Raw genomic sequence first — 27,120 nt, forward strand, 5'->3', positions numbered from 1 at the left:
TTCCAGTTGGGATTACTACCTGTGGCTGCATGGGGGAAGGCACAGTGCAATACTTTTTACTGTGGAGTGGCACATAGGTGACATCTTTGCTGCTTTTACATCTCTCAGGGCCTTTGCTGGATGATGACACAGAGTCCTGAGTGTCGCTTCACCCAGTAAATCTCTAAGAGGAATAAGGCATTCAATGCCATGACCAACACCCGATCCCAGTAGCAACTGGGATCATTTGGAACAAGCCCCAGCGCCCAGCTACTTGCCAAATCCTTTCTCCCTCCTCTGTGAGTCACAGGATGTGGGGAACATGGGAAGGGGGAGAGATATGGTGGTGGCCTTGCCGAATGTCTCATGGGGGCTGGTGGCTGTGTGCAGTGTAGGAGTGGTGGGGGAGGGGAGACCTCGGAGGGCTTTCCCACATGTCTCCCATCGCTGCCTGGGAGACTCCACTACTTGCTGACCCACTAAAGCTGTCACTTTGGCAGCCTGGGAGAACTGTTCCAGATTCAGTGGGGTGAACATAACTGACCAGCTGGAGGACTGTACAGGTGGGTGACTGAATCACACCTGGTAGTTAATTTTATTAAAAAAAAAAATTAAATCATGACATATATACTTTTTTGACAAATAATTTGCATTTAAAGCATGAGTACTGGATGACAGGAAATATTTCTCTGGCTTTTTTAAAAGCCTACCTACTATAAAAAGTTAACATGCTAGCACGAGGAACAATGGAGAGATTATATATCCACTTAAACAGAATACCCAATCTCTGCTAGTTTATAAGCTTTCTTTGGTAAAATAATAATAATGCAATAAGAAAAATATACATATCCTCTGTTACATTGCTCAGAAGGTCATTTTACTCTCTTTGTGCAGGCTCCTGCTTCTTATTGAAATTTACTTCAAAACTTCAATTAATAATAACAACGTAGTATTTACCTTATTATGAATCATTTAACCATGACATAAGGAAGCTTTCTTATAGGAAACTTATAAATAGATCAAGTAATTTTTCTTTCTCTTTGGTGGGAGGGATGGCAGAGTGATTCCTGTTGTCCAATATAAAGAGAATATCACTGAATCGATATTGGCATTCTAACAAAGAACACAAAGAAAATTGTCCCAAAATCCAACAAGAAAACAACATTGTCTTATGATCCAAACAGCAAAGTCTGTGTGCTACAGCATTAGCCCATTAGCCTCATGATGAGGATGAAAATTTCTGCAGGGTACAGTATTTGGTAATTAATGCATCTTTATCAGTTTTATACCATAGCCACAGAGCTTCTCCCTACGCTGTGTGTTTCCTCCTCCATAATGAGAGGAAGAAGTCTGGGTCTTGAATATTGATCATCCTGAGCCAAAATACATTCCCAGATTTGCAGTCTCAGATTCGGATCTGAACAGCCTCAAAACTTTGTGCCTGCAACTGTTGCCCAGTCCTGTGTGGGTGGTGTATGAAAGATAAATCCTTCAGAAGAAGGAAAGGAGAGACACAGGCTCTGACTTGGGAACAGCTGGTGGGAATGTAGTTTCGTTTTCTGCCGTAAAATCAAGTGGAGGAAATTGAGCAGCCAGAGAACACACCTCAAACTTGAGAATGAAATATTAAAGAGCACTTCACCTTGTCTTGAATTTGTTGTGGAGCAGTAGCAGGGAATGCCACAGATTTGTGTTAGATGCCTCCCAGCATGCACTAATAATGCTTTATTTGTTCCCCACTCTTTTCAGCAATTAATTTATAGTAGAAGAATTCAGTGTGTGTTCGGTGACTTGTCATACGCGACACATTAAAAATGAGCCTTAGTAAAGGGGAAGGATTTAAAGACCGTAAAGGATGAGAACACAAAAATTATGCAATCATTAGATGAGGATTGTAAGACACAAATCACAATATTCTTAAGTACCGAGTCCTGCAAGAGACCATATTGTGGTGTGATTTAAGATGCAGTTTTTAATAGGAAAAGCATCAGAATATAATCTACTGCGCAGCATGTGCTTCACTGATTACGAAAAGGAATTTGACTGCTTACCATATACAAGTATGTATTAAAAATTAAAATTCCTGGTTAATGATTTATTATTTTCATAACCTGTGAAAGAATTAATAAATAGTCAGAGATAACTGGAGGAGTGGAGATTGAAAACAAGAGAGTGCTTGTCATGCTTGAATGCCCTGAATAGATATTTTAGCTGCAGTGCTAAAAACGTAATGCTGGTTCCCAAAACAGTCTGCAGATTGTTCAGAACTCAATTGTGCAGCCATCGTGGTCTGTGTGTTAAGAGAGGGCTAAGATTCATTTGAAAGAGGGCTTCCCATGTGGATTCAGTCTGTATGGCCTAGTGTGGAAGTGGAAATAATACCCAGTATCACAAGATTTACTATTCCTCCCGTGCCTTGAATACTGATGGATCTCTGAATATTCTCCACTCTCAAAGGTAATTATGGCCTTGGAGCAGATGACTTGATTCAGTTAAATGCCTTATAAAAATGGGAGCTCTCAGAAATTAATAAATACCTAGATACATATATCAAAGTCCTTTTGACAGCCCTGCAAAACATGATTTTTTTTTCCATTTTGACATGCTTTTGAGATATTAATCTAAGAACTTGTATGAGTGATTTATTCAAGATTTAATATTTGTTATGAGAAAATGAAATAATTAGTTATGAGTTATCCCATCTTTCAGAATGAAATGCTGAGGTTAATGTTAGGATAGCAACTGAATCACGTTTATTCATGTTTACTTTGGTGATAAGTGCTATTTCTTCAAGAAACGTCAGTGGCTGCAAATCAATTAAAGACCTTTTCTAGACCATACAACATTCAGTTCAATTCTTACAGATGGAAAGAATTGAGAATCGGTTTGTGGCAGCAGTCACCCAACAAAAGCACTCTTTTGTCCTATTTTTTAAATGACCTTAGTGGCGATACCATTTTTTCCTCCATAGTGATGAAGGCTGATTGTCTGCAACTCTGTGCAAGGGAACCTGGAAATGTAAATCTGTGTCATTTTAATAGGAAACATGCTTTTAAGCCTGCCTCCAAAGATAATCCAGATCACAAAGTTAATTGCAATCTCTGTGTACATTTCTAATAGATTCATAACAGCCTTCACATACAAAATTGAGGGTCGTACTTGTGGGGTTTGCAGAGGGACCAGTCTCACTTTCCAACCTTGAACTGACACTGGTATTTTCATTAATCACACTATTACTTTTCTACTTTTGCTCTCAGTCAAATCTGTTAGTAAGATCTGCTTAAAACCTTCCTTCACCAAGGCTTATTTTATCTTCAGTGGAAGGGCATCAGAAAATTTAGCCGAGGAAGTTACAGTAGGCTGTCATAGAAGTGTAAACCCCCTTAGCAAGGTTTGTGATGGAGGAAGACAGCTTTGAACAACGCTGTTTGGTGCCCAGTAATGCCAATGCTGGAACTGATAGGAACTAAAAAGAAGACGAGGTCTTAATCAGGGAGGAAACTGTGCTTTGAGAGTGAAACAGTCTTGAGGCTGGAAGTTGTTTGAATATTTCCGTTTACTTGAATTAATTTTATCAGAAAAGATGGGTGCGTAATGTATAAAACTCTAGACAAGCCATAGCTATAGCAAGGGTAGTGGCGAAGCAATAATGTTCTTAAAAGTACAACTGATCGATGTTTACCTTAAAGTACATTTAAAGACACAGGAGACTGAGCACTGAAGAATCCCATGAGTTAACTTGAGGAGATTGTCAACCCTTTTCTCACAAATGTTCCTTTCTAGTCCCTGCGCGGGTGTCCGTGACAATCACTCTGTAAGTTTAATGTAATTTATAAATAAAACATAACTCTGTGGAAGGCAAAAACTTCTATTTATTTCTTCTGGGTTTAGCCCATCTTTCAGCAGAGACTTCAAAGCACAGACAATTTTGTCGATACGAAGAAAGTTCCTAGCAGGATGAAAGACAAGCCTACTTTTTAGGTAGCTGCTCCAGTGTATCGGCAATGTCGTGCTCTGCAGAGATTTCCCCAGTCTTCCTCATCTTCCCTTTCTGTGCGTTAGCATTAGTGGCAGTAGGGATCTAGTGCCATACATGTCATTATATATGGCACATACAGTTCAAACTAAGACTGCAAATGGTTATGATGCCTTTTTATAAGCATATATGTTTTTAACTTAACTATATGTTTTTTAAGACCCAAGAAAGGAGAGCTTAATTGCACGTGCTGTCCAGTGTGCAGACATCAGCACAAAGACAATTCTCTTCTCCAAACTGCAGGGTGCTTTTTCTACTCATAATCACTGAGAGTAACCTAAGCCCTTATTTATGTTCAGTGTGGCAGTAAAATTGATACACGAAAAAGATTATATAAACTGATGTTGTTTTAGGATTCAGAGCTTCCAAATGAAGCATAAACTTTGCTAATTTAATCCTCAGGTCACAGAATATCTAGTTTTTCTCTTGTCAGTATCTTGTGCTTATAAGGATAGATTAGCAGGCCAGCCTTGTTTTTTTTAAGGGTTTTTGTATCTGAACCTGTAGCTCGGCTCCAGTGCTAAACACAGTCCCATAGCTCTCCTGTTTTTCCCAGACCGAATTCTTTCTTCTTCTCTCCTTGCCAGCTCTGGTCGGTGCTCAGCCATGCTCTATTAGTTCCTGTGGGTTACAGATGGCATCCCAGCTGACTCCAGTTAGCCTCGCAGGACCTGGCCTGCCCGCATCCCCGTGCCTCCAAAGCGCATTAATGGAATGCTTGCACAATAATGTCTGGGATTAATGTGAAGCGAAAGCCGAGCGCTTGTGTTGGTAGGCTGTTTGCGTGTTGCTGGTCTGGTATTACAAGGTTCAGAACAAATAAGGCTCCACAAACTTCTGACCATGAGTGGCGGCTTAGGTCAGGTTGCATTTCAAATGCACAACGCGCCTCCCATCATGATGCTGCTCCTGTAGAGAGGTTTCCTCCGCTCTGTAGGTAAGCACAGTTGAGGATCAGCATCACGCTTCAGCTTTCTGTCACGGGTACAAGTCACCCAGCTGCTCACTGAGATGACTTTTCATGTTACTTTCTGCTTTTTGATGTAACTGTGGCTCTTTTACGATCTGACATGCGAGATGTGTACACAAAGATACAGTCTTCAGAAAGTCCAGTGTCTAATTGCACTGAGACAGGCAGCTGCCATGTGAAATCGCGGGGTCTGGTGTCTCAGCCTCACAGAGCAGACCCTCAGCAAAAGTGTGGGGAGTAATTGCCCTCAGTGTACGCCCTGTGCCTGATCGAGCCTTTGTAAAATGTCTAGTGTACGTAACTGTTAAGAAGGCTGTAAAGCTGTACAGTTGCTCTGCAGTTAAATCTGAAGAATACTGGTTGTGTTGTTACTGATGAAATGGAACCATTAGCAATGAATAAGCTATTATTCTTTTCCTGTGTTTCTCAGTGTTGTGAGGTAAGTCAGTGTGAAGCTTGCACCAGCAGTTCCTTCCAGGGTTTCTAATGCTTGGTGGTTTGGATCTGGTTACGTTTTTAATGCCCTTCAAAAAAGGACTATATAGCCTTAGCTTCTCTCGTGTATACTGGCAGAAGTTTCCTTCCTTTTTAACTGGGATAGGCTAGCGCAAGAAGGATCGGAGGAAGGAATCTCCCTTAGCTCTTAAAAAGCCAGAGGATAGCTTTCTTTGGGCACTCTTCAGGAGGAGAGAGATTTTTCCCATCCTGGAGGACCTCAGTAGACAGGACACAGAAATACAGAAGTCCAGCTCAACTTCTGATGAGCAATGGAGAGCTGTCATGGCTTCAGTCCTAACACGCTCTAGGAGTCTGCTGCGTACCTTCCCTAGGGGTCTTATGCTGGAGGTTTCTAAAAAGGCTGCCTAGATGTATAGGGGAAACCTTTTAGCCATATATATGGAAATTACAATAATCTTTTTTTTTCCCCCCAAAGCTGTGGTTTTCCTTGACTTTTTATGCCTTCTCAGAACAGAATAATCCACGCAGTGGCCACAGAAAGAAGCAGGTGGGTCTCTTCAGAGCAGTCTCTAAAGCAGGCATCTGGTTGTCATTTATCGCTTATGCAAAGAGCTTCCTGGACGGTGAGGGACTGCGGTGGATTGCTAGCTGGCAGCTCCCTCGTTTGTTGTTCTCTTTCCTTAGCTGTGTGAGTTTTGGGTCTTTTTTTTTTTTTTTTTTAAACTCCTCCTCCCATCTGGCATGTCCTAATTATTTTCTATTAGTAATCACTTCTACAGGAAACAGACTGGACTGTTGAATTAAGAGCCCTATAAAAGGATAATTTTGTTATTTACAAGTTTCTTACCTCACTTAGACTTTATAACGTGACACTGTATAGCTGGTAATAATCACCTTGGGCTACGCTTGTGTCTAATCTCATAAACTAGGCAGGGTCAGGTCTGGTCAGTGGTTGAACATGAGAGTCCCAAGGAAAAGCTGGGGCCAGGAAGTGGGGTTGGTAGAACTTTGGCTGTGAACTAATATCCAACATGTCTTGTGTTTTATACCCTCTGCAACTCTGCGTAGCCTGTGTAAATCTGTGCTTAGAGTCTGACTACCAGGAATTTTCTCCACTTACCTCTATTGTTATTCAGATAAGCTCCTTTTTCTCCTTACTGTTTGCAGTGTGGCAGGGGGGTGGTTTTTATTTAGATGGGAGGGGGGGAAAGCATTTTGCATTGGTCGCTGTTTAAATGCTCACAAGTACAAATACATGCCATTTGGCTTCTGTACAAAGATGGAAAGGACGTGGAGCTGTGGCGGTCTGGTGTGTCGCCCCCCGTTCGGTTAGAGAATCCCCTGATCGGCAGGCACATGTGCTCCACTTATAATTGCCCATTCATAACTGGTTACCAAACCCTTAAGACCCATGAAGAGTGAAATGCTTGTTTTAGAAGTGGTAGCAGAAAGAGAAGTAGTTAAAGGTGCCTAAATGAATTATTAGACTGTGAAAGAAAAAAAGAACAACCATTTATCCCGTGGTTAATGCCACAGAAGCTGAGCTGTTCTAGCCCTTGTTTCTTTCCTTTTAATCTTTCACAAGAGAAAAGATATTTTCAGATACAACTTTTCATGCTTAGATTTAGTCTCTAGCTGGATGTTTTTCTATTCTGAATTTGAACAAAGTAAGGAGAGCAGTTTTGTTACTAAGCTCAATAAACTGCTTGCTCTTATTACTTCAAACCTGTCACACTCGTCATCAGCGAAGACAGCAACTCTTGACAGTTTTGCAAAGTCTTTCTTTGATCATTAACTTTTAGAACATTAAACTTTTCCATATTTAACCTTTTTTCTGCATGGCATCAGCAGTTAGAAACAGTGTTGCTTCTGGCATTCATTGTTCCTGCAGTCCTAAAGCAAGGTAAGAATCGTCACGCTGAAAAATCTGATTCTCAGTTGATGAACAGTTGTTGCTCTAATCCTCATCACCTTAGCATTGATATTCCTTACATCACATCCATGCTACTTCTAAGATAACTACAGGAAGTTGTGTTTCTAATAGTGAAGTTCATATTGTAATGCACTTAGACTATATTGCTTTTTAGTGGGGATTATTACTGCATTCGGTTAGAGCTAAAGCAGTTTGAAATAGTTTGCCTAAGGAACATTAGAGCTAGTATCATGAAGTATAATGTTCTCTATTAAACATTAGTAATATGTGTATGTGATTTAGTTGGAGTTTTTTTAAGATTTCCAACTTGTGAATTAGATGAGTAGCAGTTAGAGGCAAGCAGCTTTTCCCCTTCCTGAGAGAAGAGTGGAGGAATACTGGGACAGTATGAAAGGCTGTATTCCCACCTTCCATTTTGCATGTAATGGTGAAATATTTTAAAAGCTCTATGCTTTATATCATGTATCAAATAGTTTATTGGTTGAAGACTTCTGATGATTTTACATTGCTGGAAAAGTCTTGAAGCATTTTTACCGAAGTTAATATGATAGTGAATTACATCTGCATTCAGGCATTTCTGTGAATTGGCTGATGATTAGAGTAACAATGTGTTTAATACAAATGCACAAAAATTGCAAAAAGTGTCGTGTGTTGTTATCTTTCACAGAACTTGAAGTGCTCAGGCTCTTAAGTGACAGCTTCTCCTTCACTCCAGCCTCCAAATCCTTGCAAGCGTTTGTCGCAGCGCTGCAGCCTGGTGCCTGGCAGCTGCCAATCACCTTGGTCACACGCTGCGGTTCACGAGACACCGAGACTCGCTGCTCAGCAAGTTGATAATGCTGAGAGCTTACTGGATAATTCTTTTTATGGGCCTTATGGGGTCATTCTCTTGGGCTATTTTTATTATTGAGAATTCAAACAACCCCAGTGGTAGAAATCTTATGAGCAGTGTCACTTAAAACGCCACTTGATGGTGGCAGTACAAATAAAAAATTGCCCTGTAAGATGAGATGAAAAACGTGACTAAGAAGAAAGCAGTTGTGCTGGCTAAACATTTTCTTTGTTGCCAGTGAAGTTAAGAAATGGAACTATACTCCAAACTTAGTCTTTTAGCTTCGATGTGCCCTATGCTCAAAAGCTTCTGTCCAAAGATCATATGCCTCTGAAATCCCAAATGTCAGATATTTGAGTTACTGATTGGAACCTAGGAGTAGTGTGTTCAACTGAACATTATGTTGCCAGAAACCAGAGACTTGCTGGGGAAAAAAACCCAAAACCGAAACCAAACCAAATAAACCCCCGCAAAGTCCCTCCTGTGTAACAGAAGTTGTATAACCTGTCCACATGCCAAGGCCTGCTTCTCCCCCCAAAGGTAAATAATCTGCGTAGCCCAAATTTATGATGAGGAGTTGCATTGCCAGCCCCATCATTCAAAACAATTCAGTTTTCAAATCAAGACATTATTTAAATTTGTTTCAAAGATGCTGGATTTGACCACTTGAGATGATGGTTTCTTGAGTGCCTGTCTCAGGTAAGAATTTTTAAGTTATAGCTTCCTCTAGGGAAACGGGATGCTTTCTGCCCTTATATGAAAATTTTCATGACAGAGGCATTTTTTAAAATGTTAATTAAGAAACTATGAGGGAATAAATAGGAAAGATGAACCATATGTGAAAAAGGAGAAATGAGAAAATTGGAAGGCTGGTCAAGAGAATGTAAAACAAGTCTTTTCTGAGAATGTCATCAGGGATTGGAATATTTTATGGGCGGCAATAAACTGATAATTTGATAATAACTGATAATTTGACTTTGGGAGCAGAGTATAATTCCACTGCCAATTCCACTCTGGTTTCATTCATTGCAGGTTTCAAATCAGTCCTGATTTAAATAGAGATTTATGCAAGGATAGTGGGAGCCCACGAGAGACTCATTTGAAGGATGATCAGCCTACCTCATTTTCTGAGTCTGCCTAATTGCATTGTATAAAATGAACGTAGACCTTGACCCACAGCGCTGGTGCAGCTATGCCCATGGACACACATGCACCTAGAAAACTAGTAATCGGGGTCTGCGAGGAGTGCCGATGGACACTGGGGCTTACCCTATTTTGTAATTTTTCTGCAGTGAGGTGGTCCATAAGCAGGTTTTCACTGTTACAAATTTTGCAAGAATGTTGCATGTCCATGTCACAACTGTAGTATTTCTTCAGGTTAAAAATTGTTTCGCCTTGATTCGTGGGATTACATCAAGTGATAATTAAGGAAGGATTAGGAGACTTTGCACTCTCAGTCTTATTTATGCAAAATAAATATGATTATGGACTGAAAGTATGTTGAAGAAAGAAATTGTTACAGCACATGTATCATAGCAACATAGCTTATTCAGGAAGAAGTGGATGGATTCAAAATAGAGGTTGTGCCAAAGGAGCAGGTGTAGTCTGAAATACAAACAGTGTTTAGAAATTAATGAGCTGCAGTTTTCAATTATAACATACACTGAATTATTCTAAATTGAATTACTGTGTAGAACAAAAAAGGCTAATATTAGAGGCATTAGACTGCCAGACAAGACTAATTTGAAATGAATATTATACATTAGGTAAGAAAATATTAATGAGATATAAAAAGACATTACCATGCTGCTTGCCCATGTTATACCAGTATCTAAAGCTCCTATTCCATGAGGAATAAATTTTAAAAATTCTAATAAATGTAATAATAAAGACCTTGTGGTTTACATGATTGTCACTATCCATAAGTCTATGCATTTTCAGTTACAAAAAGATACAGAGGTTTTTTGTAAAAAGTGTTTTTAACAATGCTATTCTGAAATGGATATCATAAAGGAAGTGTTCTAAATTATTTATTTCATAAAGTTTGGCCACCATCAACATTTCCTTACTAGGGGACACGTAAGATTCCTCCTCAATGAATATGGTTAAGCTTTTTGATGAGCCTTCTGTTTTTCTCTTATTTTTCTCTTTCTTTTTTTTTTAAATCTTTCCTCAATTTGAAGAAATTCTTATAATAGTGTGGGTCAGATGAGAAGTAAACTATCACCAGTTGCCTTTTGTTTCAGATTAGCCTAACAGCCTGTTTTCTCTTATGATACTTAAATGTAGTATATTAGTAACAAAGAATATTTGCCAAAAGTGTTCACGCAGCTGCCAATGTGCATTACATTTTGACTGCTATCACTCCTATAGAGCCCATTGTCTTGTGGCATTTATAAATGACTTCTAAGGTCTTTTTGGAATGCAGTCTGCCTTGACGTGTCACAAGTCAAGAGGCTTTTGCTGAAGTGACCCTTCGCTGCAATGAACGTCAGCCGTGGCACAGCTCCCTGCAGGCCAGCGAGGAGACATGCCACAGACCAGGGGAGGGAAGAAAACGTGATGCTGATTAAATGGGAGCGAGATGGAGAAGCTGCTGAGGAGCAGCCTCTGCGTGTTGCTGGCCAGCGTGAGGGTCGCTCCCTTCAGCGGGGCTCCTTGCTTGCTCTATCGACTCCTTTTCCCCTTGGGGCTCAGCTGCAAGGCAGAGCTCTCTAGCCCTGATTTAGCAATGCCTACTGCTGTAATGGTTGGTTAAACCACGTGAGCAGTCTTCCCAGCCTCTCTGCTCCTGCCTTTCCTGAGGAGAGGAGTTCCTGGCACAGGCGGCTGCTTTAACTCACCATTTAGCTTATCGCCTCCATGGCCCAAGCTCCCAGCAGGAGGAGAGGAAGATAGGATGGACCAAAACCAAAGCTACGACGGACGGAAGGGTGGATGGAAAGGACTGAAAGCAAAGTTGGAAAGGACTTACTTATCTGAAGGATTTACTTGAGACAAATTCTGCTGTTTATTGATGCTTCTCTCCTTGCTTGTGCAACTACCTTGCACGCTCTCCCTGGGAACAGTGATGCTGCCAGCCCCGAGGTATCCTCTGTGCTCTGCGAGCTCCTGGTCTCCTCCTCTACTTCCCAAGTTTGGCTGGGGTTGGACCCCTTTTAAGGCAGCTTGTTTTCCCAAGGAAAAAATGAGCTTGTGATAATGAGGTGCTGCAAAGCAAGGAGAGAATCACTGCGGCTGATACCTCAGCTCGAACTTGCGGTCATGGGGAACTGCTTTCCTCACCACAGTCAGAGTTAGGAGTGAAAAGAGCTCATTTCCTAGCTTTATGGGTAGCTTTTATCATAGTGTTTGATTGGCACATCCTGCCTCAGTGTCACACGGTTTGGTAGGAGCTCTGCTTTTGTCGAGCAGTCATATCCTGCCCCTTGCGAGCAGGCTGGTAGTCTCTGTCTTTAAAAGGGAAGGGCTGGAGCAGTTGGTTATTTTAAGAGGCAGCTGGGGCCGTGGGGATGTCCTGCATCAGTGTCTGTAGGGAAGTGCCCTGTGGCTTTGGCCAGCTCGGGACCAAACCAGGACAAGGCAGGAGCCCCGGGAGATGGGCAGGACTGCGCCGTCTCACCCAAAACACGACCCTGTGAAGAAGCATGTTGTGATTTATACAGCATAAAAGAAGTTGTAGCTATTGCTGGTAAAACCCAGCTTAGCAGCATTATTGATTGCAACATCCACGTCCCTGCCTGCATGCATTCTCACGTGCCCACGTACACCCCTGTAGTGGTATTTGTACCTATGCAGTGTGAGCTAAACCCCCAGAATTACCCCCCTTACTTATGTGGACATGGTGGGCCAGTTACTGACCTCACTAAAAGCTAAGTCACTTGATGTTAGCAAAGTCCTCTGGAACCAGACCAAAAGCAGAACTTGCTACTGGAGGTACTTTGAGATTTTTATTTTATTTTTGCCGCGGCTAGATCCGTGGTTATATACCAAAATAGCCCCCTCCCTAAGAAAAGGAATGCGTTGTTTGCCACTGAAGCGTGCCTTGCTTTTGTGCCGCTGTCCAGAACAGCAAATGTTAATTGTTTTTTGTCTTGTCAGTTATTGAAAGAGAGGAACAGTCACAGTCATGCTTTCTGCCAGTGCACAGTTTTGACTTGTCATTTCCAAAAGCCCAAACTGGTAACTGCTGGGAGCAAATCTACAACCCGTCACGCCGCTAGGAACAAAATAAGCCGGCTGACCTAGATCCGAATCAGCTGCAGTGACCAGTAGGTTATAGGAGTAAAGCTACAGAAAAACAACTTTTCTGTTGGCTTCCCCTAAGATCTCTCTGGATTTTTTTATGAGTATGCTCCCATCTTATGAAAACAAGGGTACTTCAGGGTATTTCTAGTAAGCACATCAGTGTGAACATAAAATCTTCCCAAATAATGTTAGTACACTCTAATTGTATTGCACAATACAGTACCAAATGAACTCACTTTTTATGCAGTAATTTCTAGCTGCAATATTGGGCAATATTTTTTCCATAATTTAAACTTTGGTTTAGATATTTATTTTTTTAATTTAAGAGTCACACTTTAAACCAAGCCAACACTTTGACTTAAATTTTTTACTTAAAGTTTTAATTAAAACTTTTTTTATAAACTTATTTTTAAATTCTATGTATAAAAATGTTCATTACCTGTTGTGGAAATCACACACACTTTTATCAGGAATAAAAATTCAAATATATAAATAGCTATTTCTTTCGATTTTGCAATAGGTATTTCACTAGGGAGGTGGGATGGTCTGATTTAATTAGAAGCCAGGCCATTTGGAAAATTTTGTTACAGAAAATAGAACTTTTCTCAGCAGTAAGTTTTCATCATTCAACCATGTCTTCAACCCCAACTCCCCTGTGGGTAACTGCAGACTCAAAGCGGGGTTGTGTGTTGCCTGAGGATCCCAGTGTACTTTGAGTGCTGCGGGAGCCTGGTGCTGTCCATCTGCCAGGTATATGTGGCTGTGTTGGAACGGCAGCAAGAGAAGTCTTACCCTGGTGGCTGAGACTGCGTGATGGTCCTTCCTGTCCAGCTCCTCAAATGTCAACTTTCAGGTTGAATTTTTCCTTGAATAGCATTCCTACCCTCCCGCTCACACCATCTATCTGTGGGCAGAGGCTATGCCTGGCATCAGCATGTCTACAAGTGAAGGAAATTAAATGAAAACAGCTTATCACAGATTTTAAATAAAAAGTAAAATTTTGGGCTCCCCTTCCCCCCTTGGAACAAATCTCTGAAAGATATGACTCGGAAAATTATATTTAGCATGGAGCAAGCCTCTACCAAGAACTGCATTGAGGAAATTGGGCTCAGTTTCACAATCTGACTGATGAGCTCTTGAAAACTCATGTACTGAGCCCATAAAATACGCTCATAAAGTGTTCAGGCAAGGAAGGATTTTTCTGAGCATATATATTTGGCTAAGTTAGCTATACAGTGAAACAGAACACGTCAAAACATACAGTGGCTAACCACATAGCAACCCAAATACCTTGTTTCTTGAGATATGTACAACAGGGCATCATCTCTGATTTTTTAAAAAAATGTGTGCAATATAACTGCTGGTTATTATTATTATTAAAGTACATTCCTTAGAGGGAAGGCATCGTATTATAGATGAAGTCTGAAACAATAAAGGCATATTTAGTCATAACAACATGAAAATACCATATGAGAATTAAAAGCCTGCAGTGCATTCCCGAGACTGAAGAAAACACGATATTGTGTTTGAGAGAGGAGCCAGGTGGTCATGAAACTAAACACTACATCAGATTGGAAACGCACGTGGGCTTCAGGAGGTCTGATCAAGTCTAATCTGAGCATTTTCGGACTTGTGAGTTTAACCTGACTCTTGAATTTTCTGTTTTGATGGGTGGTTTTTTTTTCTGAGGTGATTTTGGTTTATTACTCAACAAATGGGAAGTGCATCAATGTGCCTTTTTAAAAAGATAATTTGTCCAATGTTGACGGAATTGTGTGACTGGATTAAACTTACATAATGTGTCTTTCAGAGAGTGACTAATTGCAATTTTCTGAAAGCCATAGATGACTTTAAAATCAGTTCTGTGGAGTCTTCATAATAAGACTGATTGTGAGATTAGTACCAGAAACTACGCATACATTATCCAGCTAACACTGAGAGCAAATAGTGCTCAGGAAAACAGCTGTTTCTCCCACACCCTGAAGGACTGCTCCAGGGGAAAGTAAGGAAAGTAAGGACCTAGACTGAACCAGTCTTTTGGTTGAGGTTTTAGAACAAATGAGAACATTTGAAATAACAGGTTACAGTCTTTTTTGTCTTTTTTTTTTCCCCTTTAGTCCATATGTACAATGTAGAACCTCTAAACAGATGTCTTGGTTTAAAGGCTGTCGTGTTGCTGGGTTTGGTTTTTTAGTGCTCTTTTAAGTCACTAAAATGTACAGGACTCAGAGGCTGCTCTGGTTGCGTGCTCTGTGGAGAGGTTGCTCAGCTATTACTGCCAGTCATTCCATTTTCAGTTCACCTCAATCCTGTGAAATCATGTCCTTAAATTAAATTTAAAAAAGACAGCCCTGCGGTTTCCTTCCTCCTGGAGTCTGCATGGCATATTGCTCCCTACACATGCAATGATTGCAAATGTCTTTCACAAACAATTAATAAAAAAATAAAATCAAGCCTTTACTTAGAAAAGTGGAAGGGAGAAGACTTTCCTCGTCTACTTTTCTACCTCTATTTCATCCAGTATGTAGCAGACAGTATCTAATAATTGTCCCCAGTAAGGCAGACTCCAGACAGAGCGAGTTGTAACAGTTGGAAAATGAAAGGGCTATGGAGAGGAGACCTTGCCGGCGGGTAGGAGTGCAGGAGCCACTGGTGGAGAGCAGGGACTGAATCAAGAGCCAGCCAAGGGTGGAAGAAGAAGAGCAGGACACAGGCTGGGAATAGAGACAGCATAGAGCGCCTGGCGCAGGAGAGCGCGTCAGGAGAGAACAGCTTCCTGCAGGATTTGGGATGAACCCCCAGGTCCATGACTTCATTTGTTTGTTCTCAGGGATGGTGACTCACCTCTGCAATGACTAGGGCTACCTGAGGACAGTGGCTTGCTCTCTTTTACTTTATTATCTCACATACTGATAAGCTAAAAATCTGGATCTGCCCAATGACCCAAACTGCAGTCAGGAAGGTGTGTACAACAGAAATGTCATTCTTTGTTTTGGTTTTTCTGTGTTAAAACATGCACTAGCTTGCAATGCCAAGATCTCAAAGTTAGGCAATAGCAGAAGAATGAGTGTATGTATTATAGAATTATGTTACCTGAAAGCAGTTGTACGAATTTTAATTACAACACTACTTTTTGGTGGGGAAATGTATGTAAGAAGTAGATAACATACATTGTTCGTAATTTTTCAGTTGCTAGTTTTATGACTTTAACTTTCAGTTGAGGTTTCTGGTGTGCGGCAACTATAGTACGTATAGCACCTGTGAGGGACTGTAAGTGTAGGTAGACCTATATTTGTAAACAGCAGAAAATGCTTGGCACTGAACAACGGTAAGCTGATTTACGTAAAACCAATAAGCAGTCTGAGTTAGATTATTGTAACACAAAGTAATGTTAGAATTAAAATTCATAATCTTATAACTACTTTCCAGATTACAATGTGTTTTCATAATTACAGCCATGAGATAGGACCTTTCCCTGTAGGGTAGTTTTGCTTACCTTTTTATTGGCATTCTTAAGATTTAATTTTCCAGGGTCCAGAGATCGGTTTCTACTAACGTGACTCTAAAGTGCAATTGAAAGTAAATCAGTTCTTCAGAATTAGGAAAAAAGCTGACAATTAAGGAATAAGTATGTCAAAAAACAAGTATGTGCTCTACCAACGATTGAAAGGAAAACTCAGAATGCTTTGTCTTGCTGCTTAAGTGGAATTATACAAAATAATAAGAGTTGGTTTGGATAGTAAATGTACTCTTGAAAATTGCTGGGTTATTTCCAACAAATTCAATTTTCAAAGAGTTCATTTCCTAATATGATATTTTCATGATTTATTTTTTTTACCTTTAAAAAATAAGAGGAATTTGGGTTCCAAGGCAGCATGTAGTGAACTGACATTTCCAGAACTCCACAATTTGCTTCTTGAGCCTGTTGTGACTCAAAGTTGTTTGGAGAGGATGACTTCTCTGGGGCAGGTTTAGGTCCATCTTGTTCCATGAGGACTCTTATCTGAAGTAGTTCTTGGGAATGAAACCGTGAGGTGGCTTTAGCTAGAAAGAAAGGAGAGAATGAGCTCGAAAGCCTGTCTGCTTCCTCCTCCCCTGAGTCCCTGTTCTCACACTTCACCTAGATGAGGTGGTCAGGTCTTGCCATCTCTTACTCCTCACCTCATTTTTCTTCATCTCCCATTGCTGTGGAGTGTTAGACTTAGAAGGATGTGCAGAAGAGTGCGGGAGGGCTATTTATTCACCTACAGCAGAAATGAGCAGTTAAAAGCAAGACAGGCAGATTGAGATAGCCTTTGGAACAGTATTTCCCGATAGGGTGGTTCAGCCAGCCTCCTGTTTGTGTTGAAACTGGGAACTAAGCCAGATACTCCTAAGGCCCCTGTATGAGCCACTAATGCCCGACAGCTTCGTTCTGTGTGACCTATAGCCAGTGTTTCGATTATTAGCTATTAACGTGCATTGCAGATTAGCGGCTGGTGAAGCATGTATGTTGATCCTTCATCTCTGCACCCTGACCCTATACTGAAACGCAGCAGATTTTTAAAACCTGTAGAGAAGGTAGTGGTGGCCGTGCAAGGGAACGGAGCAGGGGCTCATGGTGAGCATTGCTCTCAGCTGTATTGGCAGGATTGAGCTAAATGGTAACGCTGTGATCCAGCTGCAAAACACACACCAAATCCACCCAGAAGACTGCGACAAACTGTGCTTGTCTTTGGTTGTTACTGAGTCATGAGAGATAAAAATACCTTTGCTGCAGAAGGGAGAGCGGTTGTGATGCTGCAGCCTGTGGCAAGGGGAGGGCTGTGCTCTGGCTGCCTGCACAGGCAGGCTCTGCACAAGGAAAGGTCCTCTGTGCCCTCATCGCCGGCGTGGTGGTCAGCCCCACAGTGTAAATCACTGCCGTAGCAAGCCAGGCCTAAGGTCTGGTTTTGCAGTCTCTGACAAAGACTGTTCACACATGCTTAGAGGGTACCAGAAGAAAAAGGACAGGAGTTGAGCGGCCATCGTGGTGTCCCCTCCCAGGACAGCGTGCAGCTGAAGGGAGCCTCCCTGAGCTGGGCTGCCGGACGGAGCAGCTCCGGTGGATGTGATCCTTTGTCAGCCCCTCGCGCTTGGACTTTGCTGCATCTTGTGGCAACGCTTTACTGATGCTGGTGTGAAATGGTGTGAAATACTGTTTCCTTTGGCTTGTGCGAGGGGTAGCGAGGACCAGATTGCCCTCTGCACGTTTCATCGTCAGTCGCATCAGTCCAAAGAGCAGGTTTCAAGACTACGTGTCACTCCCCTTCTGTTAACGTTCATAAATCCCTAGTGAGAGGCACCACAGTAATTCAGGGTTCAGGTCTTTCGTGGAACGGGTGGCATGGTGAACTTTTGGTAGCGCTTGTGTTCACACCACTACTAGATGAGGCTGATATGTGATCTGAGTTTGATGAGCCCCTTTGTATATGGAAGGCCTTGAAAAATGTAATTTTAGAGGAAGAGCGACGAGCATCAACAGTTGCATTAACTGCTCCAGCCTTACCTCCTGGTGCCCAACCCACGTCAGGCGGGGGGTCGCGGAGAGCCGCTTTCTGCCACGTCCCGTGGGGTCGCTGCTCGCTGTGCGCATCCGAGGGTGCGCCGACCCCCCCCGCACGCCCGGAGGGCGAACCGATGCCGCGTTGTAGGGGTGCGCGACTCGCCCCTCGCCGACAGCCTTCCCGTTGGCCCTACGCCCGCCGCGGAGGGGGGAGCGGCGCTGCCCGCTTCGCCGGGGCTTCATCGGCCGCGGCCGCCGGGGGACCCCGGGGCCGCCCCCGCCCGGCCCCCGCCCCGGGGGCGGTGCCGCTCCGCGCCGCGCAGCGTCGCCCCCCGACGCGGGCAGCGGGGAGGGAGGGAGAGCGGGAGAGTGGGAGAGGGAGGGAAGGAAGGAAGGAAGGAGGCAGGCAGGCAGGCGCCGAGGCGTGCGTCCCCGCACCCCCGCCGCCGGCCGCTGATGGAGGGAGAGGCTGCGGGCTGCGCCCCCCCGCCGCTGGCCGCCCGCTGCCGCACATGCCCGGCCCGCCGGCCGCCCACCGGCAGGCCTGAGCCCCCGAGCCCAGAGTGAAGGGCAGCCCGCCTCGCCGAGTTAGCCGCGAACCAGTGCCCTGCCATGGCCGCGCCGCCCGTCGCAGCAGTTTAGGTTCCCGAAATGGTCCTTTTCGGTTTTTCGAACCGAGTCTGATACACGCAGGGCGCGGATCGGTCCGGGGGGCTGCTCCTCCTTCCCGTCAGCTCCAAAATGCCATCCAAAGAGTCCTGGCCAGGGCACAGAGCGAATAGGTCTGCGGTGCACAACTCGAAGCAGGAGAGCCGTCAACAAGATTTATTGATAGCAGCCTTGGGGATGAAACTCGGTACTCAGAAGTCGTCTGTGACAATCTGGCAACCTCTTAAACTCTTTGCTTATTCACAGTTGACATCGCTTGTCAGAAGAGCGACTCTGAAAGAAAACGAACATATTCCAAAATATGAGAAGATTCACAACTTCAAGGTAAGAAATTATGCGGCTTACTTCTTTTTAAGGCACGGGGGCTATAGTTTTTATCTTAAAATGGGTCTGGTATTGCAAGGAAATAATATATATGCAAACTATGACTTTCTGGGAGCTTAAATGTTTCGATTTAATCTTGTTGCCCGTTAAATCTATTAGACATATTTAGAATCTATCAGCAGAAGAAAAAGGATTTTGCTGTTGACTGCTTGCGTGCATGTATTTGTTTCAATAATATTTGCCATTTCTAGGTTATTTCTTTTATTTAGCATCGGTTTATACAGAAAGAGATGCTAAAGGTGAGAAAAACTGGCAAAGTTTTCTTTCAATTCAAATGAACATAGTTCAGTTTTACTTATGAGGATGTGATGCTGAAAAAAATCTTTTAGATCTGTGATTAGAGGATTAAACTGATCTTATCGCAGTTTGTCGCTGGTAAATAGCTTTGGAGGTAAGAAGCATGTTCTGTTGCATCTGGATTGAGCAGATGGTCTGTGTTTCCCCTAGTTTCTGGCTTTTCTCCTGTGTTAATGAATTGAGTGTGTTGAAAGCAGCATGGCTTATACCATGGGCTGTTGGAGCTGCTGGCATTAGCATCAACCTCATATTTTAATAAAATTTACTTAGTCTTCTATGTAATTTCTAATTATTGTTTTAATTATTTTAAATAAACAGTGCTCTTTGGTAAGAGACACATGTCAATACAGCATATGCGTGTTTTGTGTCTGTATCTGTAATAAGCGTCCAGTAAGGATTTATTAACTTAACCTTTTGGCGCTCAAATGCATTGGATAATAGGCAGTCTTTAGTTGTGACACTAAGTGAATTGATGTTATACTGAATTCCTGTAGATGACGGTACAAACTTCATATATAGTAACTGAAGCCCAGATTTTATTTTTGATATATGTTTTTTTTCCGCTGTGTAGCTTTTGCTTTTATTTATTTTAGAAGGGGAAATCATTAAATAATACAGGTATCTGATGATATAAGCATCTGTTAATGGTCTCTTATTTTCAGTTTTGATTTCCATCGCATGCGTATGCCTGTGTGAATGTACACAGGCGTGCGCGTGTATATTTATGTATTGTCCATCTGATTTTATTTAAACCGCCTTCTGGCTTTTGAGTTTGGATAATCACTAAAATTGGAAACTTTGCATGATAAGGATGTTTTATTTCACCTGAGTTCTTCAATAAAGCATGAATTTGAAAACCATGTACAAAATGTTATATATAGAAGTGTTTCATATGAATGCTTAACATAACATAATCCTGCTGGCTGTCAGTTAAATGCAGAGCATTTTTTCACAGGTTCCTGAGGTGTCCTAGAGATCTGAAATGTCTTGCAACTTGCATTTGTTCCTTAGAGTTTGAAGATAATTCTTGCAGATGCCAGCAGATAGCGATTTTCCATGTACTACAGTGTGTGTAGGATAATACATATTTAATTTTGCGCACGTCTGTGTTCCTTAGTCACTTTCCTTTAACAGCCTGAAATACATCTGGTTTGAAAATAATTCGATAACCTGATTTTCATTCATTTGGGTTTGTTTGTTTGTTTGTTTTTCTTCCAGAAACTGTTTCTGGAAAGTTTGGAAGCTATGAGTTTTCCAGTCTTTTTTCAAAAACAAACTGTGTGTCTGATCCAAGGTCATAGCTACAGCACAAACTTTCCACCCAGATTGTTTTCTTTATAATAGTTGTACTGTAGTTCCTTTATACATACAGTTGCCAGAAGAATATACCTTGAGAAGTAACTCTTTTTCTCAAGTCAGTGAAATGGAGTCACCTTACGCAGATAATTTTTGCTATAAAAAGTAGAAGGGAACAGACCCCTTACCCCTTAAAGGGTGTGCAGCAACCAGCGTACCCGCTGAAGGAATGCTGTTGGCATTCACGAGCTGTAAATGTGGCCACTGTCCCATTTGAAAAAAAAGCAAACAACAATATAAGCCCTTCATAATTATTGCGTTATGGATCTGAAATGAATGGCCGTCGTTAGCTCATGCGCTTCTCTCCTTTATCATTCCTTGCGCCTGTCAAATTTTTCTTCTTGCGTATATAGACGTCATCATTTAAAATGTCCGCAGAAGTCTAGGTTGCTTGCCAAGCAGCAAATGTGCCACCCATGTGGGAAGGAAGGAAATGGCAGTCCCGGAGTCTTGGAGCTAGACTTTTGAAACAAAGCAAGAAAAAACAACCCAGAAATTAAATAAATTTATCTAGTTCAGCTAACCAACAGTGACTGCTGTCCCCAGAGGCTCCACCAGCAAAAAGGAGGACGCACGCTGCTTTGTACCTCTGCAGCTTATCTTCTCTTCGTTATACAGGCACTAGGCAACAGATGGGTACCCCTAACCCCTTCCCGCTGCTTCTTTGATCAGTCACATCGCTGGTCACAGCAATGAAGGGGCGTCAGAAATCATTTTATACTGGACATGCTGTAACGTCCCAGCAGAGGGAGGAGAAGTGGAGAATGGTTAATGCACAACAACTAGAGCTGTGGTCTCGGAGAAGGGAAGAAGACAGCAGCAACTGCTCCGGAGGCGGGCTGGGGTCAGCAAGTGCCCGAGAGGCTTGGCCACGGGTTAGGAGACCTCAGTTCTCCCTCCGCCCCTGCACCTCCTGTCCCTGCGCGGTGGGTAGGGGGGACGCAGGTGGAGTTTGGACCCTCTGGCTCTGTTGCCTCCAGCAAAGCTCAGGTAGCAGAACACAGTGGCAGAGAAGCAGCGTAGTCATGGTCCTCACAGGAGTGCAGATGCCTGCTGAAGGGGTCAACGCAAAAGCTGCTTTTAACTCTTAAATCATTGAGAGGTCTCCTGAATAAATCCATTAATCTATGTTTTGCTCCAAGGGTTGTTTGAAAGAAGAATATAAAGACAGTTCTGCTAGGAGTGCTGACATGGGTGGGGTTTTGAAAGGTTTCAATCTTATTTAAATCTGCTGGAATGTGAGTTGTCTCCTGCCTGAAGTGAGCCGGCTGGCTAGCCGGGGTGACGGGGAGCTCTGCGGGCAGAGCTGGCCGGTAATCATCTCCAGCTCCGTAATAATCTCCTGACTGGGGAGGTCTGGGCTCTCATGAGCTCATCTCAAATGCAAATACAGACTGGTTGAATTCTCTTAAATTAATCTCTATAAGTAAAGACAGGGATGATGATTTATAAATGTCAGATCTGACTGAGTTTTTAATGCCTATTCCTCAGGATGAGAGCTAAGTATTAAAAATATTTGGGCTTTTTCTAATTTATAAAAAGTTTTCAATTAATATTTCTGTGTTCTCTTTAATACAAAAGATTCATTTTCTATTATTTCTAATATATCAGCTAAAAGAGATCTACATTGTGTGACACAACATTTTATTTAGCTCTAATTGAATAATGGGACTTGAAGGTGAGCTGTGACTTGATTGGGTCCATCTATTTGTGTACTTGATTTCTTTTGCTTTCCTTCTGTATACTCTGCTTTTCTGAAATCCAGCACACCGAGTGAGATCTCCTCTTGTAAAATGAATCATCAGACCAAATCAGGACAATCCCTTCACCATCCTCAAAATTTCAGCCCCACCTTCTTTAACAGAAAGGCTTTTCCTCTCTTTCATGTTTCTTACCCATTATGGGGAAGAAATCTCCCCACACTGGTACACACATGTCTGTATGGACACGTACATGTGGTGGATATCAAGTTTGTCCTTCCATCCAGTGTAGGTGAACAATAGCACCTTCTATTTGGAACCTCTGAGAGATCTGTGGGGTGCTCTTTGAAGTGCTGAAAGGAGCATAGCTGAAGCCAGTGGTGTTATTTTCTCACAAAAAGAAGCTTTATCGTAGCCAGGGAATCCGAGTTGCATTTAAGGTTACCCTGTCTCTTCTCTCTCTGGCGAGGCAGTTTTTGTTAGGGAACTAAACACATAGGATTCTCCTTGCTTGGTCCTCCAGACTTTCCCTCTCTGCATCTCTTCATCTTTCCATCTCCCCCCTACATCCCATAGTTTTTTTCTGTTAAAAAAAGAAGAAAGAAGATATGCCTAATGAGGTGCCTTCTGACCTGAGTCCATCCCTACCCGACATGGAACATGTTCTGCACCTCTTCCCCACCCGGTGCCGTGCTTTGGACTTGGGCACTGACCTCGCTCCTTTGCCTGCCGTTTGCGTGGGTTTGGAGGAAATAGTAAAACTATACTTGAAAAAATGTTAATGGCGAAGAGACTAGTCAGGGAAGATGAGCATTAGCTGGGAGTTGTGGGATAATAGCTTAAAAGGAAGAGGAAAGGGAAAATTTGGGATTAACAGCAAGAAATCTCCTGGGTAGTGTGCAACTTGTTAGTCAGAGCAATAACTGCCCCATTGCTAAGCAAATTTAAAATAAGCCTGGACAAAACACCGTAAAGGTCTTTGCTCCCGTCCAGGTTGTGTGACTCATGGGCCCTGGGGAATTTTTCGCTGCCTTGGCTGATTACAGGTATTCCTTCAGACACCTCTGGCTCCTGATGACTTGAGCCGACGGAGCACTCTGCAGGTGTTTCGTAACTGCCGATAGCGCAAGGCGTAAAACCACTCTTCTGCCTAGATTAGCGCTGTGGTGCTTCACTGAAGCGGGAAGGTGTCTGTGCCTGTCAGAGCTGGACTGAAATCTGTGTTTCTGTGCATCATTTTCCCTAGGATGCTGTCTCATTTCTCTCTTGCTCTTCACAAAATAGATATGTCTCCAGAAGGCTATTTTTTGCTATCTTTCTGTGCAGTATTTGGTACCGTCATGCTGTTTCTTAGTCACTATCTTACTAATGCCTGAGACGGCACAGTCAATTAATTCTAATAAATAACAGTTGCAAGGCTGCTTGATGAATGGGTGAACGTTCAGAACATAATTCCCGTTCAAGCCAACACTTCTTCCAGAGAGGAGAGATATTTTTCCACGGTTGCTTAAGCCAAGTCAGCAGAGATGCTGATGAGTCTTGTCTGTTGAGATTCCTCATCTCCCCCCTCGACTGAAGCAACATCCTGGCTTTCTCTTTGAGGGTGACCCATTTGAATTGCCAAACGGGGAGCTCCAGAGCAGAGACAGCGTGCTTTTCCAGAAGTAACTGGGGGTAGAATATAGCCTTAAATGTGCACAAAAAGTGAAGGCGCAGGTGAGGACCAGTCTCTACTGGAAAGGCTTTGCCAGTACAGACAGACTCAAGCATCACTTCAATGGAGAGACTGCTGATTTTAACTGGAGTTACTCTGCCAGTGAAATTTGTACTGTTTCTTTGAAAGAAATAAGCTAACCTAGCCCTGGCCCAGATTCTGCCGGTGTAATTGTATCTGTGCTAGGTGGTTCACTAGTGTAAAAAGTCACAGCAATCGCTTCCATGTCAAATCTTATTATTGTAACAAGAGCTCCTCAGCAAAGCCGTGCCTACACACTGGGAAACAGGGAGATGGAAAGTGCAGAAGAAATGCTGCGAAAAGACCTGAAACTATAACAAACTCTTACTATATTAAGCAGAGCCATTTTTCTGTGACTTCTAACATGAACTCGTTTCTATTTCTGATCTTCTGAAAACTGGGGCAGGTGCCGATTTGGGGTAAATTGGTCTAGCTCCGCTGAAAAGAGGATGCTGATTTTTTTATTAGGTATGGACCTGGCACTGAACATATTTTCAAAACATCTTTTAAGTGAGGCACTGCATTCAAATGAATATTCAAAAGCGAGCTGGGTGCCTCTAGCACAGTCCCCAGGGAGAGTCTCTGCGTGTTTTCACAGATAAGAAAACCTCAGGAAATTTGATGTTTTGTTTGGACTCCTAGTACTTGAGGGGAAAAAAATGTTCAAAGGCAGGGAGACTATCTGGAGAAAAACTTCCATGAAACTTTGAGAAGACCTCATCAGCTCTACGTTGTTTCTTCTGAAACTCATAGTGTATTCTAAGACAGTTAAAGCCAGAAAAGCTTTTAGGCATTGATGGATTTTTAGTCTCCTAAGGTATTTATTTAATGTTACTTTTACTTTTTTACATTTTTTGGAAAAGCCTGGGCTTTTCCAAAGCACATTCCAAATAGCAGAATATTATTTAACCCTTTCTGGTTTCTTAGGGCTAGTCCCTGAATTCAAGGGTTGCCTCTGTTTGGGGAAAAAAAAAAAAAAAAAAAGCCTTTTTTCTAAATCCTTAATTTATTTAAGCTGTAATTCCTTCCCACCTCACCAGTATTTTTATTAGTCCCCAGATGTGGATCCTGTGAGTCTTCCATGTGCACGGGCCCAGGAACGGAGCAGCTCGTGTCTGTGGCGTCGCCAGGAAGCATTCTGCTGGGGAGGGCTGGGAGTTTCCCTCAAGGAGCACGTAGCGCTTGTCGTGCTCTCTCATCATCAACAGCTTTTCCTCCAAATTAGCCTTAGCATCATTGCAAAAGCTTTTCTGTAGGAATCTCTTAGGGTTTTATATTCTATTTACATCATTACATATAGCATATGTGGTATGTATATAATTACAATTTTAATTCTAGGGATTTTATTCAATTTTCACCTCTAGTGTCAGAATTTTTTGCATGGATACAGGTCTCGAGTAACTTGGGCCTGGAATAAAATGGACAATGTTCCAGTTTCCAGATACCAATGTAAAGAAAACCCGCTATTCCATCCTGAAAGAAAGGTGGCCACTTTCATTGAATTTACAAGCAAAAAAAGCCAACAACCTGCTATTCATCAGTTTTTTTGCTGTGGCTCTCACAGAGCACGACCTAACTGCACTTTCCAGTTGTTCCCATCTCTGCTGACATGATCAGTGCAAACCAGAAAGTGAAACAAGACATGACAGCACTTCTGGCCCCAAGTGGGTGAGGACCTGGAGGAAGGTTTGCCTGCTCAGCATTCATGTCAGCGTACCCACTGGCGATAACGATGCTATTAATACTCCACGCTCTGAACCAGAGCATTCAGCCAGCATCTTTCCTCTCAAGAGCTGCTGGACAAAGTCATCGGGGCGATCCCAGGCTGGCTCCCCACAGTTAGCACCCCAGCTGGTCTAGGCAAAGTCAGCTCTCGTTTCGGAGAAGGTTTGTTCCAATGGTCTCAGTTACTGTCACTTCTGTTACACCTTCACAGGAAAGCAATTATCTTGCAGATACAGCTCTGCCGCGTGGGTTGTCATGGCAGTCTTTTCGCTTCTCAGATTACTCATAAGCAGCAATATTTGCTTCACAGGAGGAATATCATGTGCTGGAATATTGGGAGTGCTTGAGACCTTTGTTTTAGAGGCACTAGCTAATCATCGTAATATATGCAAGGATTAAATTGAAGCATTGCCCAAACTGATAGTTGAGTCGATTGACTTTCTCACTGATGCCTCTTCTGTACTCTTCACATCCAGGCGATCTCTGCCTGGACCAGGGATGGATGAAAAGGGCATGCCTGTTGGCTGCCAGCATGGGTACGCTCAGTGCCTGATAAAATCAACTGTGACAAGGAAGACAGACATTAATAATACAGGCTGAGTTCATCGTTTTAATTAAGACTTAGGATGTCTCCCATATCCAATTAAAAGCTTGGTAGAGTCCCAACAGGCAGAATTCAGTTGATGGAACTGCAGATCAGCTAGGACCACTGAGCTGCCAGCCTTCGTCAGCAGTGTCCCACCATCCTCGGGAATTTGTTTGAAAGACAGCATAGCCAGCAGAAGCATACCTTTGGAGCACAGTACAAGTCTCCGATGTGTGCCATTTACTCAGGCCCTGGTCAGCTTGGTCTCCTCCCCGAGCACCGACAAGGTTTCTACCCAGAGCATGGGACTCTGGGAGCCCGAGAGGGTAGAGCTGCAATGGTTTTTCCCATCCTTTTCCTAGTTGTTGTATTTCATCCCAGCACAGATGGTCATGCCTGGATTTTCCAAAACCCTTATTCAGCAGTTCAGCGTGGAGGGCCATGGAAGAGATGCTCTGTACAGAGCAGGGTCCCGATGGGCAGGTGTTCAGGGAGACCACAGCAGCAGCTTCTTTGCAAAGGAAGACTTTTTTATATGCTGTCACAAGGACTTTTGTTTTCTGTGTTCAGTGTTGATTTTGCATAACCATAGTTGGTCAGATCCAGCCCTGCTTTCTTCCCAGCGGTGGCTTTGCTAAAGCTCTGCCGATCCATCGTGTTCTCTCATGTCACGTTTGCGCAGCACTT

The 27,120-nt window shown here is 42.7% G+C and overlaps 1 protein-coding gene across 2 annotated transcripts in view; it reads left to right on the plus strand.

Annotated features, from left to right (window-relative positions):
* Nucleotides 1–27,120, plus strand: part of CHN1 (chimerin 1) — a 104,672-nt gene that overhangs the window by 55,387 nt on the left and 22,165 nt on the right. For both annotated transcript variants that reach the window (XM_075756612.1, XM_075756611.1), the window contains exon 8: nucleotides 18,897–18,974. In XM_075756612.1, the coding sequence (XP_075612727.1) occupies nucleotides 18,897–18,974 (78 nt within the window). The remainder of the gene's footprint in view (nucleotides 1–18,896; nucleotides 18,975–27,120) is intronic.

Source organism: Balearica regulorum, chromosome 6 (genome assembly GCF_011004875.1).
Source record: "Balearica regulorum gibbericeps isolate bBalReg1 chromosome 6, bBalReg1.pri, whole genome shotgun sequence".
Lineage (NCBI taxonomy): Eukaryota > Metazoa > Chordata > Aves > Gruiformes > Gruidae > Balearica > Balearica regulorum.